At 43.5% G+C, this 17,273-nt stretch overlaps 1 protein-coding gene across 11 annotated transcripts in view; it reads left to right on the top strand.

The window, feature by feature from the left end:
* Ppp6r2 (protein phosphatase 6 regulatory subunit 2) overlaps positions 1-17,273 on the top strand; it is a 92,218-nt gene that overhangs the window by 56,334 nt on the left and 18,611 nt on the right. For 8 of the 11 annotated variants that reach the window (XM_020181275.2, XM_074084759.1, XM_020181261.2 and 5 more), the window contains 6 exons: positions 1,704-1,890; positions 8,994-9,131; positions 10,242-10,307; positions 13,983-14,095; positions 14,538-14,651; positions 16,883-17,009. In XM_020181275.2, coding sequence (XP_020036864.2) covers positions 1,704-1,890; positions 8,994-9,131; positions 10,242-10,307; positions 13,983-14,095; positions 14,538-14,651; positions 16,883-17,009 — 745 coding nt within the window. Of the gene's footprint in view, positions 1-1,703; positions 1,891-8,993; positions 9,132-10,241; positions 10,308-13,982; positions 14,096-14,537; positions 14,652-16,882; positions 17,010-17,273 lie in introns of those variants that run through there. The other 3 variants (XM_074084760.1, XR_012451064.1, XM_074084761.1) reach the window with 3 other exon arrangements.

A 17,273-nucleotide genomic window follows, 5' to 3' on the forward strand; every position in this document is an offset into this window, starting at 1 on the left:
ATAAAATAGAGATAAAAAGGAGAAAAATCTTAGTCCTTCCACCTAGATATAACCTTAGGAGTTAGATTCTTCTAGCTCTGTCTGCTCCATTTGTGGACAAGATTAGGATGTTCTCTGGACTCTAGAAACATTTCAAGGAGTGGTCTGTCCTTTTCTTTGCTTCCTTACCCCATGGACTTAGACTTCTCCCCACTGTTCTACACATTGTGTCTTGTTCTTTAGAGATCTGGTAGATGTAGAGCCTCATTGTAGCCTTCAGTACTGCCAACCTGACCTTCTTACCCTGCTCTCTGGTCCCCCTGCCCTCAGTGGCCATGTGTTGTCCGACCTTACAATTGTCTCAATGGGTGGGCAATGACTGGACCATTTTACAGACAAGGACACTGAAAGCCAGAGAGATTGGCTTTTTTCAGTGAGGGGGTTAGACTTATCCTGACCCAGCCCTCAGGCCACCTTTCTCCCCACCCAGCCTACCATTCTCTAAACACTGACCACACCTCTCTCAGGTTCCTTGGCCTGCTTGTTTAGCTTCCTGCTGTTGGACCTTTGTGACTGAAAGTCCCTAGCAGCTCTGAAGGCTGCTACCTATTGTGAGGGTTGAAGAAGAGCACCCACCTTATGGGCAGCTGAGAGCTGTTTCTTCTCCTTCTACACATGGATGGCCACCATGTTTAGCCAGCTGTTCCCTCTAGAGTCAAATTCACCCTCCACCCCCAGCTGCTGTGACTACCTTGACTTAGGCACTGGCCACATGTTGGCAAGGAAAGGTTATAGCATCTGACCTTAATCAACTTCATCCTGTGTGCCAGGTGTCACTCTGCACTTTACATATTAGCCCTGTCCCCTCACAGAAGCCTATGAGGCAGGCATGACCCTTACCTCCATGATCAGATGAGAGGACTCAGACAGTAAGGGAATTGGCTCAACATGGGGCACAGTCCTATCCCAAGACAGATGCTTGGGATGCTCCTACTGGGTTCCAGCCTGCTGGATCTTGTGCATACTGCCCAGAATTCCCAGATGCACCCAGGTGAGGGACAGAGCACAAGCCTTATTACTAGTGCTGCTGTTGAGGGCTCTGATTTGAGTACTAAACAGATGTCCCCATCCTGGGCTGTTGGGCAGGTGATATTTCTCTGCCCTAGGACAGTTGGTGTCTGTGCTTGTTGATAGGAAGGGACAAGGACATGGGGAAGATAGAGAGGAAAGGATGAACATGAGTGGGACTTGGGTTCATTGAGATGGTGGGTAGATAGGAGGTGAGGTGAGAGACCTGGCAGGTGAGTATGAAGGCCCGAAGAGAGGAGAAGCCAGGAGATTTAAAAAGGTTATTTAGAGAATGGAAGTAGGGTCAGAAAATGAAGGATATCAGAGTATAGGGTATGAGGAGCTCATAAAAGGTATATAAAAACGTTGTGCATCTAGTAATTAAAAATACCAGTTGGTCACAGGCTAACATTGTCCTCATTCTGCTCTGAGGTCTGTTCAGTGCTTTGCTCTTATCACATGCATGTGCTGCCTAAGAAGCAAATAACTTAAGTAGCTACCTGAGAGAAGTCTAATTTTACCTCCAGTGCTTGTTTTCTTTTTTTTTTGGGAGCACTGGGGTTTGAACTCGGCTTCATGCTTATTAGGCAGGTGCTCTTATCACTTGAGCCATTCTGCCAGCCCTCACCTCCATTGCTTGGATTGTGCCCTTTTAGATACCCAAACACAGCCTGTGAGCTTCTGACTTGTGATGTGCCACAGATCAGCGACAGACTAGGAGGGGATGAGAGTCTGCTGAACCTTCTGTATGACTTTCTGGACCAAGAGCCACCACTCAACCCTCTGCTTGCCAGTTTCTTCAGCAAGACCATTGGCAATCTCATTGCAAGGAAAACTGAACAGGTAATGATGTGTGGAGTCAGGTGTATATGATGACTGCAATCACTTTGAAGCTGTCATCAGTCTATTGGGACAGCATTTTGATTGGTTCACAGGACACATGCGGAGCAGTTTGGGTGGTTGATATGTAAATTAGAGTCTGAGTAAAAAAGTAAATTTCCCTAGGATGTTTCTGATGGTCAGCTGTGGAATAAGCAGCACTTTCTGCCTTCCCTGGGTGCTGTGCAGGACCCTAGACTGGGCCAGCTCATCTTATCACCAGTCAAGCACAGGTCTGAGGTCATTGTAGCTGGACCTCAGCTGTCCACCATCTCAGGTCTGTGCTTTGTCCATGTAGGAGGCATGTCTGTGGGTTCAGAGCACTTACTGATTCAAAGCAAACAAAAGATAATGTCCAGCATTAGGCTGGAGAGTGAATTCATCTTTTAGGTGTAGCATGGTCCTTCTCTTGCCTTACGTGCTATCTGACACAGGCTTCAGCCCTTCTACACTGAGGACATGGACAGGAGAGGCCTTGATGCTACCTGTGCCTGATGGCAGCAGTCCATATTTCCTCTCATCACCAGTCATCCATCCTCACTGTATTATTTCAAAATATCTTAGACATCAGATCATTTTTTTAATTTTCTTTTCTCTCTCTCTCTCTCTCTCTCTCTCTCTCTCTCTCTCTCTCTCTCTCTCTCTCTCTCTCTCTCGCTCATATTTGCCCAGGCTGGCTTTGAACTGCAATCCTCCTGATCTGTGCCTCTTGAGTAGCTAGGATTACAGGTGTCAGCCACCAGGGCCCAGCAGATCATTTCTTTTTAAAATGTTTCAGTATTGATCTCTAAGTTATAAGGACTTACTTCTTTTAAATATTGCTAAATATTTTTATACCCCCAAAATATAGCTGTAATTGTTTAATATTACCAAGTATCCATTCAGGGAACAAGCCAATACTTTGTGTCTGTGTCTTGAGCCCTGAGAAAGGTCATTGTTTCCCTTGAGGAAATTCTGCCAACATGTTGTGAATAGTTAGGGGGAGTATCATCTTTAGTCATATCGTAAATTTAAGATTTGCAGGAGACCCTAGAGGACTGTTTCACCTCACATCTGTTTTTTGAAGCAATAGAAAAGAGTAGCAGCTGGTATGTGTGTGTATGCCTGCATGTGTGCTCATGCATACTTCATTTACCCTGTGCTTAATGCATTAAAGCAATATGAACTGATCTCTTAAAAAATTTTTTTAGTGTTTTTGGACAGAGTCTTCCAATGTAGCCCAGGCTGGTCTCAAACTGATCCTCCTGCCTGAGTCTCCCAAGTGCTGAAATTACATGCATGACTTGGCTGAACTCTTAAAATTTTTATTTCGGGGCTGGTGGAGTGGCTCAAGCAGTAGAGCACCTGTCTCATGAGTGTGAGGCCCTGAGCTCAAACCCCAGTAAAAAAAGAAAAGAAAAAGCCAATATTTTTAGCTGGGCATCAGTGGCTTACGCCTGTAATCCTAGCTACTCAGGAGGCAGAGATCAGGAGGATCCTGTTTCGAAGCCAACTAGGGCAAATTGTTCTAGAGACCCTATGTCGAAAAAACCCTTCACAAAAAAGGGCTGGTGGAAATAAGGGCAAAATAGTTTCTGCTGAGTATTGAGGGGGGGGGAGAGGGAGGGGGCGGAGTGGGTGGTAAGGGAGGGGGTGGGAGCAGGGGGGAGAAATGAACCAAGCCTTGTATGCACATATGAATAATAAAAGAAAAATGAAAAAAAAAAAAAAAGGGCTGGTGGAGTGGCTCAAGGTGTAGGCCCTGAGTTCAAGCCCCAGTATTGCAAAAAAAAAAAAATTATTCCGTTGATACATGTGGAACACATTTATATGAAATTCAAACAAAACTGAAATCTCCTATGATACTTTCTAGTGATAACTATTGTTGATTTCTTTTTAAATTGCTGGGGAAATCACTTTCATTATATTATTATTGTTTTGTTGAGTTTGCTGCAGGGGTGGGACTTGAACCGAGGTCTTCAGGGGTGGGAGGCATGTGCTCTGCCGCTGAGCTACAGTGTCGGCACTATTGTTGATTATTTAATGCATGTTCTACTTAAGTTTTCCAGTAGACATGCTAACATGTAGTTGCTAATTTTCACATATATAGATCTTGTACACCTTTCCCTGTATACCTACCTTATTCTTTTTGGCAAACACTGTCTCTTGTTTTATGTCAATCATCTAGGAGTTGACTTATTTCCAGGGTTGGCTGTGACTGTTGGGGCTGCAGTGAGCTTTCCTCCTTTGTTTCCTAAAACTGTAGAGTAGCCCAGAGAGGGACTGTCATGAAAAGGACTGACAGTTCTTTCAATATAAGCTAGATAAAACAGTTTATGTATCCCATGTCTGTCACCAGGCTTTCACACTATCCATCATGACCAATCTTATTTCTTCTAAACCCCCTTTTTTCCAACTCCTGTACCAGATTATTTTGAAGCAAATTCCAAACACTGGATCATTTTATATGTATCTCATTATGTATTCCTAAAAGATAAGGAGTCTTTCACAAGCATAACCACCATACCATTATCTTTCCCAAAACATTAATAAGTTCTTAATGTCATTGAATATGAATGTGTATGAAAATTGCTCTGATGATTTCCTAAAATTTTTCAAAATTGGTTTGTTTGATTGAGATTTATTTTATCATTTACATTCCTGTGGTATCTCTGGATGAGGGCTCAGCAAGTTTTTCCTTCAAGGGCCATATAGTAAATACATTAGGTTTTATGGGTCATCAATAATCTCTGCCTCATATTCTTCTTACTTTTTTGGTTTTGTTTTTTGTAACACTTTAAAATTATAAAACAAACAAAGAAAAAAACACTCTTAAGGTGCAAGTTGTGCAGATGCAGCTGTGGTTGGATAAGGCTGTAGGCAGGCATGGCTGAGCCTGCTCTGGTATGCTTCAGCCTTCTCCTTATGAATCCTTGGGAGTTGTATTAGTTAATACTCAAATTGCTTTGTGTACATTTTTTTTTTCAGAGTTGGGGATCAAACCCAGGACAAGTGTTGTACCACTGGGCTACAACCCTAACCCCTATACCCTGTTTTTTAGTCTTTTATTTTGTAGTATTGGGGAATTAGCTTATTTATTTAGCATAATTTCCTCTAGATTCATCAAAGTAATATGTATCAATATCTTATTCCTTTTTATTGCTGTTAATATTACCTGGTATGGATGCATACCAGTCTATTTAACCATTCATGTGTTGAAGGATATCTAGGCTGTTTCCATTTTGTTTATTTCATTATTGGTGGTACTGGGGTTTGAACTCAGGGCTTTATGCTTGCTAGGCAGATGCTCTATCATTTGAGCTACTCTGCCAGACCTTTTTTGTGTTGAGTATTTTCAAGATAAGGACTCTTGAACTATTTGCCCAGGCTGGCTTCAAACCACAATCCTTTTGATCTCTGCCTCCCAAGTAGCTAGGATTATAGGAATGAGCCACCGGCATCTTGCTACTATTCCCAGTTTTTTGATGATGATAAATAAAGCTATTATTAATTCTGATGATTTACCTTTATATTTTTTGGTTTTATTCATGTATAAGATCACATCATTTGTGATTAATGACAGGTTGTTTTTTTGTCCTTTACAATTTGTGTATTTTTTATTTCTTCTTCATGCCTTATCGCATTGGCTGAAACATTTAGTACAATGTTGGATAGAAATTGTGATGGTGGACCTCTTTGTTTTATTTATTATCTCAGAGGAAAAGCTTTCATTTTGCAATTAAGTAAGATGTTTGTACTTCTGCTTCCAGTTCATAATTACAGAAGTTACTTTCTGAGGTTCCATGTTGGTCAGGCATGGTGTATGTGAAATTTCATCATGGTATACCACAGCCAGGGCCAAAACTTGCAGAAAGTGATGGTGCAGCCCATCAACCTCATCTTCAGATATTCACAAAGTAGATCTTGGATTCAGGTATGGCTCTATGAGCAAGTGAATATGCTAACAGATGGCCGTATTTTTAGTTTTGAGGAGTATATGAACCTTGTGTTAGATGATACAGAAGAAATTCATTCTAAAACAAAGTCAAGAGAACAGCCAGGTCAGATCATGCTAAAAGGAAATATAGGCTGGCAGAGTGGCTCAAGTGGTAGAGTGCCTGCCTAGCAAACATGAGGCCCTAAACTCAAACCCCATTACTGCCAAATAAACTAAATAAATGAATGGAGATAATATTACTCTGCTACAAAGTGTCTCCAACTAGAAATTACCAATGAAATGAGAAGTTAAGAATCCTCTACAGTTTTTCTTTAGGTGTTCTTTGCTGAAAATATAGTTGTAAAACATGTGTTCATATTTTTTTGATGATACCTATTGTTGAGACCTCATTTTTGCATAGTTTTGATGACCCATATGTTATTATCAGATGACAATAAATGTTGTGGGACTGTTTTTATTTTTTAAAAAAAATCAAGATGTTTTTGCAAAGTTTTAAGTTGTTTTTTGAAATCAAGCCTTAGGATCTGGGGTTATAGGTTAGTAGTAGAGCATGTGCTTAGTTAGTATGTGTGAGGCCCTGGGTTTAATCACCAGCACATACATATAAAAAGACTTAAGGGAGTTTTCTTCATTCTTAGTTTTTTAAAAGTTTATAGCATTAATGCCTGTTTAAATTGATGAGATGTTTTTACTTTATCTGTTGAGTTGATCATAGGATTTTGGGGGTGGTTACTGGGGTTTGAATTCAGGGCCTACACCTTGAGCTACTCCACCAGCACTTTTTTGTGATGGGTTTTTTTGAGATAGATAGGGTCTTATGAACTTCAAACCATCATCTTCCTTACCTCTGCCTCCTGAGTAGCTAGGATTATAGGTATGAGCCACTGTCACCTGGCAGGATTTTTCTTTTTGGGGGATGGTACTGTTTTTTTTTTTTTTTTTTTTTTAATTCAGGGCTTTGCACTTGCTTGGCAGGTACTCTACTGCTTGAGCCATGTTTTCAGTCCTTTCTTCTCTTGTTATTTTGGAGATAGGGTCTTGCTTTTTACCCAGGCTAGACTGGACCACAATCCTCCTACTTTATTAATCCTGCCATAGTAGGAATGACAGGTATGTCCTACCACACCCAGCTTTTTTCTGTTAAATGGGGTCTCTCTAACTTACTCCCTGAACTGATCTTGAACAACAGTCCTCCTGTTCTCAGCCTCCTAAGTAGCTGGGATTATAGGCGTGAGCCATCAGCTCAAAGGATTTTTTTTCTGCTATATTAATAGTTAAATTATACTGATTGGTTTTCTAGTGTTAAAAGAATCTTACATTCCTGGAATACACTCAACTTGGTTATGGTATATTTTGCTTCTAAACTGCTAGATTTTGTACCTATAATCTTCAGTGAGATTGACCTATAATTTCCCTTTCTTATAATGCCTTTATCAGGCTTTACAATCAAGGTTTTTTTGTCCTTATACAATTATATGGGGCATAGTCCTTTATTTCATGTTCTCTGCAAGAGTCTATATCAGATGGGATTCTTTTTTTGAGTCTGGCAGAATTTTTTGGCAAGGCTGTTAGAGCCTGGAGAGCTCAGTGACTTCAGTCAAATTCCATTTCTTCTGATGTTCTAGAATGATTCAGATTTTCTATTTTCTTCGATCAGTTTAGATCATATTTTTTCAAGGAAATTCATTTTTCTAAATTTATACAAATTGCATAAAGCTGTTTGCATTAACTCCTCATTATTTTTATATCTGTAGGTTCTGTACTGATGTTTTTTTGTCCCTTGTTTCTTTTGAGGGCAGGGGGGACAGGGTCTCACTATGTAGCCCAGGATAGCCTGGCCACCTGGGATTATAGGTGTGTGACACCATGCCCAGCTCAGTCCTGATACTGTTACTTTCACCTTCTCTATCTTGTTCTTAGTCTATTTCTCCAGGAATTTAATCATTCTTTTCATAGTGCCTTCCTCCTCGCTTTCTTCTTCCATTACTCTCTTCTCCTTCTTCCTCCTCTTCCCCCTTTTCTGTTCTTCCATCTTCCTCCTCACCTGTCTTACTCTGTTTTCTGTTGCTATAACTGAATTCCACAAACTGGGAAATCTATAAAGAAATTTATTTCTTACAGTTCTGGAGGCTGAAAGTCCAAGGTCAAGAGGCTTCATCTGGTGAGAGTGGAGTCCAGAGGATGCATGGGGCATCATATGGACAGACAGAGCAATCTCTTTCTCTTCTTATAAAGCTATTAATGCAATCATAAGGGCCCTACCTTCCTGACTTCATCTAAGCCTAATCACCTTTCTAAGGCCCCACCTCTAAATACTATTAACACATGACTTTGGGGATTAAGTTTTCAATACATGAAATTTGGGGAACACATTCAAACCCCACAGCATTATCTCAGCACCAACGAGCATGGTTGAGATTCCCTCCACCCCTGGTTTGCCTTCTCCATGTTCTCATGTCCCCAGTAGAGTGTTAGATTTATCCCACCCCCCAGTCCAGTCATCTGGACATAGAGGGCCCTTCATCTATGACTGATCTGGCTTAGTTTTCAGATATGTAGCAGAAAGAGATTCAGTCCAGGCTTCTCCACTTCTATTACTACTCACTTGTTGTCCAATTCCCAAGCAATCCACCATATCCTTGATGGGTTCTGACCCTTCCTCCCCCATGTCTGCCAGCCAACTGTATATTTCTTTTTCTTCTTTCTGTCTTCTTTTCCCTTCAGCCACATACGGGTTTCTGTCAGCCCATCTTGTAGGTTGTGTTGCCCCTGGGGTTTGTGTTCCAAGCCTGGGGGTTATCAATAATGACCCTCTTTTCCCAGCTCTGCTCTGTCTGTACCTTTGTTTTCTATTGTAAAAACTTGATCCAGTATATGGCTATGCACAGCAGCCTGTGCTGTCCTGCTCAGGACATTGCATGCTGTTAGCACAGAACCTCATCTGGGCATTGCCACTCCTTGGTTGCACCACTGCCCTCTAAGACAATACCTGCTCTGGGAAGGGGTCTTTTTTATAGTTTTTTTTCTGGGTCTTTTCAATATAATTGAAAGGTAATCTTTCTCATTCAGGTTCTCAGAGGAAGTATTCCCCAATTGGTCCTGCTTGCTTATCAGGTGTGTTTGATTTCAGGTGATTATGTTCTTGAAGAAGAAAGACAAGTTCATCAGCCTAGTGCTGAAGCACATGGGCACTTCAGCTCTCATGGACCTGCTTCTGCGCCTGGTCAGCTGTGTGGAGCCAGCTGGGCTCCGGCAGGAGGTCCTTCATGTGAGTGCCTGGAAGTGCCCTCCCAATCCCTGAGGGAAGGATGGGTCAGAGGCCAGGTGATACTGTGTTAAGTAGTACCAGGTGCCCAGCCCACAGCTCTTCACCCAGTTTCTCAGCATTCAAGGATCCTGTTTATCCCTTCCTCCTGCCTCAGCCATTCAGAAGTAAAGAGCATGAAGGTTCCTTTTACCCCAACACTCTGGCCTCCTGCTCTGTGCAGAAGCAATAATAGGCTTTTCTTATCTCCTGCCCTTTCCTCCCAAGGCTCCTACCCAGACCTTAGAGCAGATGCTCAGTGAGGTGTGGGCTCTAAGCCCAGGTACCACTGTGAGGAAAGCACGAGCTGATGATGGTTCGTGCAGAGGTGCATTGCTTATTCTGGAGATATATCTATGCTGCTGGTCAAGCAATAAAAGGAACTGCCTGTAGTCCCGAGAAGAGCAGGGTTCCCAGCCAGAGGGCAGGTTTTGTTTGAACTGCATTTTGAGTAAAGTAAGCTATTGAGCTTCTGCCCATCTGTAAGATTTTTAGCCCTAATAGCTCTCCTATGATCATACCAGGGTCCTCTACTCTTCCTGATGCTGCAGGTTGCTAAGACTTGTCTAGCTTCCACAGCCAGCTTGTTCTGGCTTATCTATACTCTAGTCTTATATGTATCCTAAGACAAAGAACATGTGCAGTATTGGGACAGATGGGTGGTGGTCCACCCATTTAAACTCTGGGCCAAGCCAGGTGCCGGTGGCTCACGACTGTAATCCTGGCAACTCAGGAGGCAGAGATCAGAGGATTGCAGTTTGAGGCCAGCCCGGGCAAATAGTTCAGGGGACCCTATCTTGGAAAAACCCACCACAAAAAAGGACTGGTAGATTGACTCAAGGTGTAGTTCTTGAGTTCAAGCCCCAGTACCACAAAACAAACAAGCCAACAAAAAACTCTTTGAGCCATTCCCAGAAGTCCTTTGGGTTCTTCCTGGGTCCGGGTAGACGGTTGTGCTAGAAACTCTTTATCCCAGGAAACCTGGTTGCATGAGTTTCTGCTGCATGCAAGGACTTTTCTTCCATTTAGTTAAATATGAGCAGAGATGTTGACTGGCCTTTTCTTCCCTTTCAGTGGCTTAACGAAGAGAAAATCATCCAGCGACTTGTGGAATTGATCCATCCCAGTCAGGATGAAGATGTGAGTGTGATGCTCACAGTGCTCACTTTCTGTCATGAAAGCCCCCACGACTGGACTGCTGAAGCACTTGCTGCTGCTTTCTGAAGTGGGGCAAGTCACTCCTTTCCTCTGATGAGGACTATTAGATATTTTTCTTTTAGTCACGTGCTAATGTCTAGGCAGTTTTAGTTTTACTAAAAATTAATACATAAGTATTATAAAAACAGTTCTGTCAGAATTTGTTAATTATTTATGGCTGAATAACAAATCACCCTAAAAGCCAAGTTGCCTATAACAAGTACTTTATTTCCAGCAGCATCTGCTTCTCTGGTTAGGAATCTGGTCATGGCTCTTCTTTTTTTTTTTTTATTATTGTTTTATTCATATGTGCATACAAGGCTTGGGTCATTTCTCCCCCATGCCCCCTCCCCCTCCACCCCCTCCCTCTCCCCCTCCCCCCTCAATACCCAGCATAAACTATTTTGCCCTTATCTCTAATTTTGTGGAAGAGAGAGTATAGGCAATAATAGGAAGGAACAAGTGTTCCTGGTTGAGATAAGGATAGCTATACAGGGAGTTGACTCACATTAATTTCCTGTGCATGTGTGTTACCTTCTAGGTTAATTCTTTTTGATCTAACCTTTTCTCTAGTTCCTGGTCCCCTTTTCCTATTGGCCTCAGTTGCTTTTAAGGTATTTGCTTTAGTTTCTCTGCGTTAAGGGCAACAAATGCTAGCTAATTTTTTAGGTGTCTTACCTATCCTCACCCCTCCCTTGTGTGCACTCACTTTTATCTTGTGATCAAAGTCCAATCCCCTTGTTGTGTTTGCCCTTGATCTAATGTCCACATATGAGAGAGAACATACGATTTTTGGTCTTTTGGACCAGGCTAACCTCACTCAGAATGATGTTCTCCAATTCCATCTGGTCATGGCTCTTCTCATCTGTAGTACTGGGGTTTGAACTCAGGGCCTCCCACTTGCTAGGCAGGCACTCTACCACCTGAGCCACTTCACGAGGCCAGGGTCTCTCATAAGACTGCAGTCATCTCAGGGCTCAACAATGCCAAGGGCCTACTTCCAGAGTCACAAGTGACTTAGAAGTATTTAGTTCCTCAAGAGCTGTTGGCCTGGGCTGCCCTTAGCTCTGTATCACGTGTACTTCTCAGTAGGGCAGGGGGCTCTTCTGAGGTAGCTGTCTTCGTAGGGTGAGCTGGACCTACGTCAGACTTCTGTAAACTTATCTCAGAAGTGGCCCAAGTCCAGCCAGCTCACACTTGAGATGGGCTTACAAGGGCATGAATTCAAGGAGGGGATTGCTAAAGGCCTCCTACAAGCTTCCCTAGAAGCATACAGGGTTATTCTGAAGATATACAAGTGAAAACCAACTCCCACTTCTACTGAACTCTCACAACACAGACTATTTCTGATACTAGGTGTTGAAGGATATCCCCATCAACCAAGCAGTAAATCAGTTCTCAGTAGATACCAGTAAACTATTGTCTAATTTAGTTCAGTTCTGACACACTCTACTTGGAGGTAACATCAGATCCCACAAGTCAAGGGCTCAGACCCCAAGACTCCCCCTCCCTACACACACTTTCTGATGCCAGTCACAGACCCAGGTTGTCTTACCTATGCCTCTGACCAACTAGCTATAAATTAGGTTTTTTATACTCTGCTCCTTGAGCTCATTTAGTTTGCTCGAACTAATTAAGAACTTAGGGAAGCATTTAATTACATTTACTAGTTTATTATAAAGGATACTGATGAGCCGAGCTCTGGTGGCTCATGCTTGTAATCCTAGCTACTCAGGAGGCAGAGATCAGGAGGATCACAGGTTGAAGCCAGCCTGGGCAAATAGTTCGCAAGGCCCTATCTTGAAAAAGCCCATCAAAAAAAGGGCTGGTGGAGTGGCTCAAGGAGTAGACCCTGAGCCCCAGAACTACAAACAAAAGAAAAAAAAAAAGAAAAGAAAAGAAGAGAAAAAATGATACATATGAAGAAGTGCTTAGGCCAAGGTATGGGAGAAGGAGCACAGAGCTTCCATGTCCTGTCTGTGGTGCTATCGTCCAGGAACCTCCATATGTTCCACTGTCCAGAAATTCCACAAACCAGACCTTTCAAGCTTTTTATAGAGATTTCATTGCATGGGCATGATTGCTAATAGACTGTGTAAGGAGGCTCAGCAAGGCTTGTCTATCAGGTTCTTCCAGGCCTCTCTGTGTAACATTCCCCCCTCCAAGTTACGTAGCAGGACCCTTCTAGAATGAGGAGAGTCTTATGGTCTACTGTAAGACAAGGCCAAAGTCATGAGCCACAAACTGTGAATAAAAAACAAAATATACATATCATAATATCACAGGTAACAATAGGGCTTCCTTTTCTAGCCACCTCTCTCTGCTTCCTACAGTAATCACTGTTGAGAGTTCGAGTTATATCCTGACAGACCTTTTTCTATGCATTGCAAATACTTATACACATGTACATTGCCCCCAGCAATTTTGAAAGTGGTTCTAACTTCGTGTCCAAGGCTTTCACTGCTGCCTACCTACTTTACTTTGTCACCTGTCAGCACACTGGGCTGGCCAAACAGCTAGGAGAGACCATGTTGGCATTTATAAAGGATAGGTGTTGCCCTGTTGGAGAGGTGAAGCTCACCCACAGCATAAGTTCCAAAGTCTACATCAAGACCACAAAGCCAACCTGGCTGCTTTCATTTTCTAACAGAAATTGTGTTAGTTATAACAGAATTGTGCTAATTATCTATGCCTGAATAACAAATCACCTCGAAGTATTAACAAGTACTTTTTAATCTCTGACAGCATCAGTTTCTCTGGTCAAGGATCTGATCAAGGATCTGGCCATGGCCTAATGGTTCCTCTGCTCAGGGTCTCTCATAAGACTTCAGTTATCTCAGGACTGTACTGGGTAGGGGTGGCTCCACTTCTGCAGTCACAAGTGACCTGGCAGCATTCAGTTCCTCTGGGACTTGGGTCACCCTCAGCTCTGTGCCATGTGGGCCTCTCAGTAGGGAAGGGGAGCTCATTCTGAGGTTGCTGGCTTCCTGGGGTGAGTTGAAGTAGTCATGCAAGTATTTCTTTGACCTCAGTCTTCCCACTGTGAGTGCACAGTGCTGCAGGGGGTCAGGCTTGTTTCTCTCTTGAACATGCTTATCCACCCCCACAGAACACCCTCCATGTTATTGGCAAGTATACATTGGAGTCATATGTGGGAGTAGTATTCATGTTTTCCTAGGAAAGTTGAGTCCTATTTTTTTCTGTAGCAGCTTCCCTGTTTTCCTTAGATCACAGGACTCATTCTAAAAATAATATCTACTTATTAAATTTAAAATACAAAATCAACAACATAGTCACATTGTTAGTGTATCTTAAAACATGGATCAAATGTGTAAAGCAACGACCAAGGGAGGTATAACATAGTTGGCCATTTTGGGTCCAATTTTGAATTCCTGGGGATGGTTCAGTACAGCTTTAAAAATATCCAACCAGTCTAACCATCTTGACAGTGGAAAAAACATATTCAAACTGCTTTGAAGTGAACCTATTGATCTGGAATCTTTGTAGAAAACTGCTTCAAAGTCCAAGTCTATTACCAGCATGAGTGGCAGTTTGCCCAGCAGCTAGCTCTGCTGGCAGTTCTCCTTGGCTGAAGGGTCTGTTTCTGTATCTTTTCAGAGGCAGTCAAATGCTTCTCAGGCACTCTGTGACATTGTCAGGCTGGGCAGAGACCAGGGTAGTCAGCTGCAAGAGACCCTGGAGCAGGACCCTCTCCTCACTGCGCTGGAGTCGTGAGTGCTGGTGGGCCACCGTGTGGTGGGCCTCACTCTTAAGTCATGGGGATATCTTGCAACCTTCCTTTGAGTGCAGAAGATGCTGCTGCCTCTGATATAGAGTCTGATGAGCTCCCCAGGTTCAGAGCTCAGGGATGTCCCCTGGTGGTCCAGAGAGCTGGGGCCAGCAGGCGAGACCATTGTGTGAGCACTGGGCATCTTTTTTTGTGTGTATATATGGTACTGGGGTTTGAACTCAGGGCTTTGAACTTGCTAGGCAAGTGCTCTACCACTTGAGCCACATCTCCAACCCATGGGCCCCTGGCTTTGAGGCTGACCAAACCCAGAATGTGGCCTCTCCTGGCTTAGGGCATCTCAGGGCCCTGTAGAGAAGAGAGTGTCCTCCAGTCATGTCTGTGCATCTGCTCTGTCAAGCAATGACTTCCTCATGTGCCCACAGGCAGGACTGTGTGGAGCAACTTCTGAAGAACATGTTTTATGAAGACCAGACGGAGAGCTGCCTGGTCAGCGGGACACAGGTGCTGCTTGCCCTGCTGGAACCAAGGCGGGCTGGGTGAGCCTCTCCCTGGGAAAGTGGTATAAGCTGCTTCTGTGTGGCAAAATTTGGGTACCCAGAGAGTAGCTGGGCCATGTTGTGTTTTTAGTTAACTATTGTTTATGCAAGTCATAATGTGGATAGATACCTCTGGTTGAAAAGATCAACTGTATGGCTGTGGCCAAGTCCTCTTTGACCCTCACCATCAAGCATGATTCCAGCACAGCCTCAAGGCATCCACTGCTGCCAGTTTGCAGTGCACTTAGTTATATATAGAATAGGTGTGGTTTTCCTCAAGATTTTTCTGGCATGAACTGTGGAGTTCATGGGTGCATGCACATATGTACCTGCTATAGGGCTTCCACTCTGACTACTTGTTTACTTGTTTATCTCTAGTGGCCGGGCAGGGAGTATGCTGTATTTATCTCTGTCTCCTAAGCCCCATGAACACACATGCTAAACTAGTTGCTGAGTATTGAATCAGGCACTTTGTTTCAGGGGACTATCCTCCATTCTCTTTCTCATTCATCAGGTATTATTTGAACTTCTACCGTGTTGCTAGCACAGGGGCAGTAGGAGACAAAGATAATTGAGACATGGCCCCTCCTTCTTCATTGCTCCCTGTCTGAACTAGGAGATCAGCATTGCTCCCTGTCTGAACTAGGAGATCAGATGTGGTATGGAAAGTGCAATATACAGGCACCCTGTGTCAGGGAGTCCATGAGGAGAGTCCACATGGGGCTGGTGGATGGAACTTCACTGGCCAGTCTGGCTCTCCGGTTCCAGCAGACTGGGCACAGCCCTAGTTACAGACTCCTGGACAGATGAGACAATCTGTTGACATCCTGTGAGCCACAGATGAGTGATGGCAGGGTGTAGAGAGTCAGTGGTTGGGTTCATTGGCCCAGGGAACCCTATAGGGCATGCTCTAAATGGAAGCAGCAGAGGAGAGTATTGGTATTTCTGGGCATTTCCCCTCTCAACCTCTCCCCTGGGTCTTGGAGTTCTATCAGTGTATTCAGGTTCCTGGCAGTGGGGACATCTCTCTATGCTCTGTTCCATCACATGCTGGGGTAGTGGTCTGACTCTCTCAAGGGGACCACAATCCTCTTATTTCCACATGATCGGGAGATCTTCATTATCCTTTGATACTGATAGCCTGTGTTGTGTTTTGTTCTTTTTTTAAAGAAAAAAAGATAAATAAAAAATTGGCACTGGGTGCCTATGACTCATGCCTGTAATCCTTGCCACTCAGGAGGCAGAGATCAGGAGGATCATGCTCAAAGCCAGCCCGGGTAAACAGTTCACGAGACCCTATCTCGAAAATACCCTGTACAAAAAAGGACTGGTAGAGTGGCTCAAAGTGAAGGTCCTGAGTTCAAGCCCCAGTATCTGAAAAAAAAAAAAAGGAAAAGAAAAGAAAAAAGAAAATTGCCTTGATCTTGGTAGTAAGGCTATTTAAAGTTTCTCTCTCTCTCTCTTTCTCTCTCTCTCTCCCCACCACCCCCCTCTCTCCCTCTCTCCCTCCGTGTATTCATCTTCTCTCTTTTTCACTACCTATATATACATCATTACTAGTTTATTACCTAAGAATAGATAATCTTTTTCTCTACTTAGGCAACTGGAATATTGATTATTTTAACAAATTCAGGAAGCCTGGGCCACTTCTGAGGGCCAGTCCCAAACCTGCATGTGATGGAGGGGATAGAGTAAAAATTAGGAAAACAAAGAAGAACCAACTATTTCTCTTTACTTTTTTTATCCTTTTATGTGTTTAGGATTTTTCTGTAGCGATCTTGTGTTACTTTTATTATTAGACAAGGTGTTTAAATAAATATTTCAGAGAAATTTGCTTGAAAAAGCAAACAAACCATGTGGCCAGTCCATCTCATGTCTCTTGGCCAAGGACTGGGGACAACAGTGAATATTTTCAAAGCAGGAGGAGGGAGTGGCCCCACTAGGGGCTGAGGGGCAGCAAGTCAGCAAGTCCTGTGTCACTTTCCCTTGCCCTTTGCTCTTGGATCTCACCAGGAAATGTTTTGCTAAGGACCCTGGGAGCCCTTCTCTTCTCTGCACCAATCACTATGTGTGGAAGTCTTGAATAGTATCACTGTTAAGATTTCTTTTTGGGAAAATTAAAGAGTTTTTTTGGGAAGATGATGAGTTGAACACTGACTGGCAGGGTAAATGAGGTGTGCATAGGGCATGGGTGCATCTGCCAAGGCTCCATCTGCTGTCATCATCCACAGGACAGAGGGTTTGGTGGACTCCTTTTCTCAGGGACTGGAAAGGTCGTATGCTGTCAGAAGCAGTGTCCTGCATGGCATTGAGCCATGGCTGAAGGACTTCCACCAGCTCCTGCTCAACCCACCAAAGGTAAATGGCTGTTGGGACCTTTGGAGACACTATAGTGGAGTAATGTGCAAGGAGAGGATCTCACCATTGATCAAGTTGCCCTTCCCAGACTTCCACTTTAAGAACTACTGGGCAAATGCCAAAACATGCTTTCTAGGTAACCCCCCCAGGAGTGTACATCTCTGACTTCATAAGAGAAGCCTGGGAGTGGCACATTTTGCAGAGCCTGAGGTCACTATCGGATCATCCTCTAAGTTGGAGGCACTTACCCAAAGGCTGCTCAGC

This window comes from Castor canadensis, chromosome 8, assembly GCF_047511655.1.
Source record: "Castor canadensis chromosome 8, mCasCan1.hap1v2, whole genome shotgun sequence".
Lineage (NCBI taxonomy): Eukaryota > Metazoa > Chordata > Mammalia > Rodentia > Castoridae > Castor > Castor canadensis.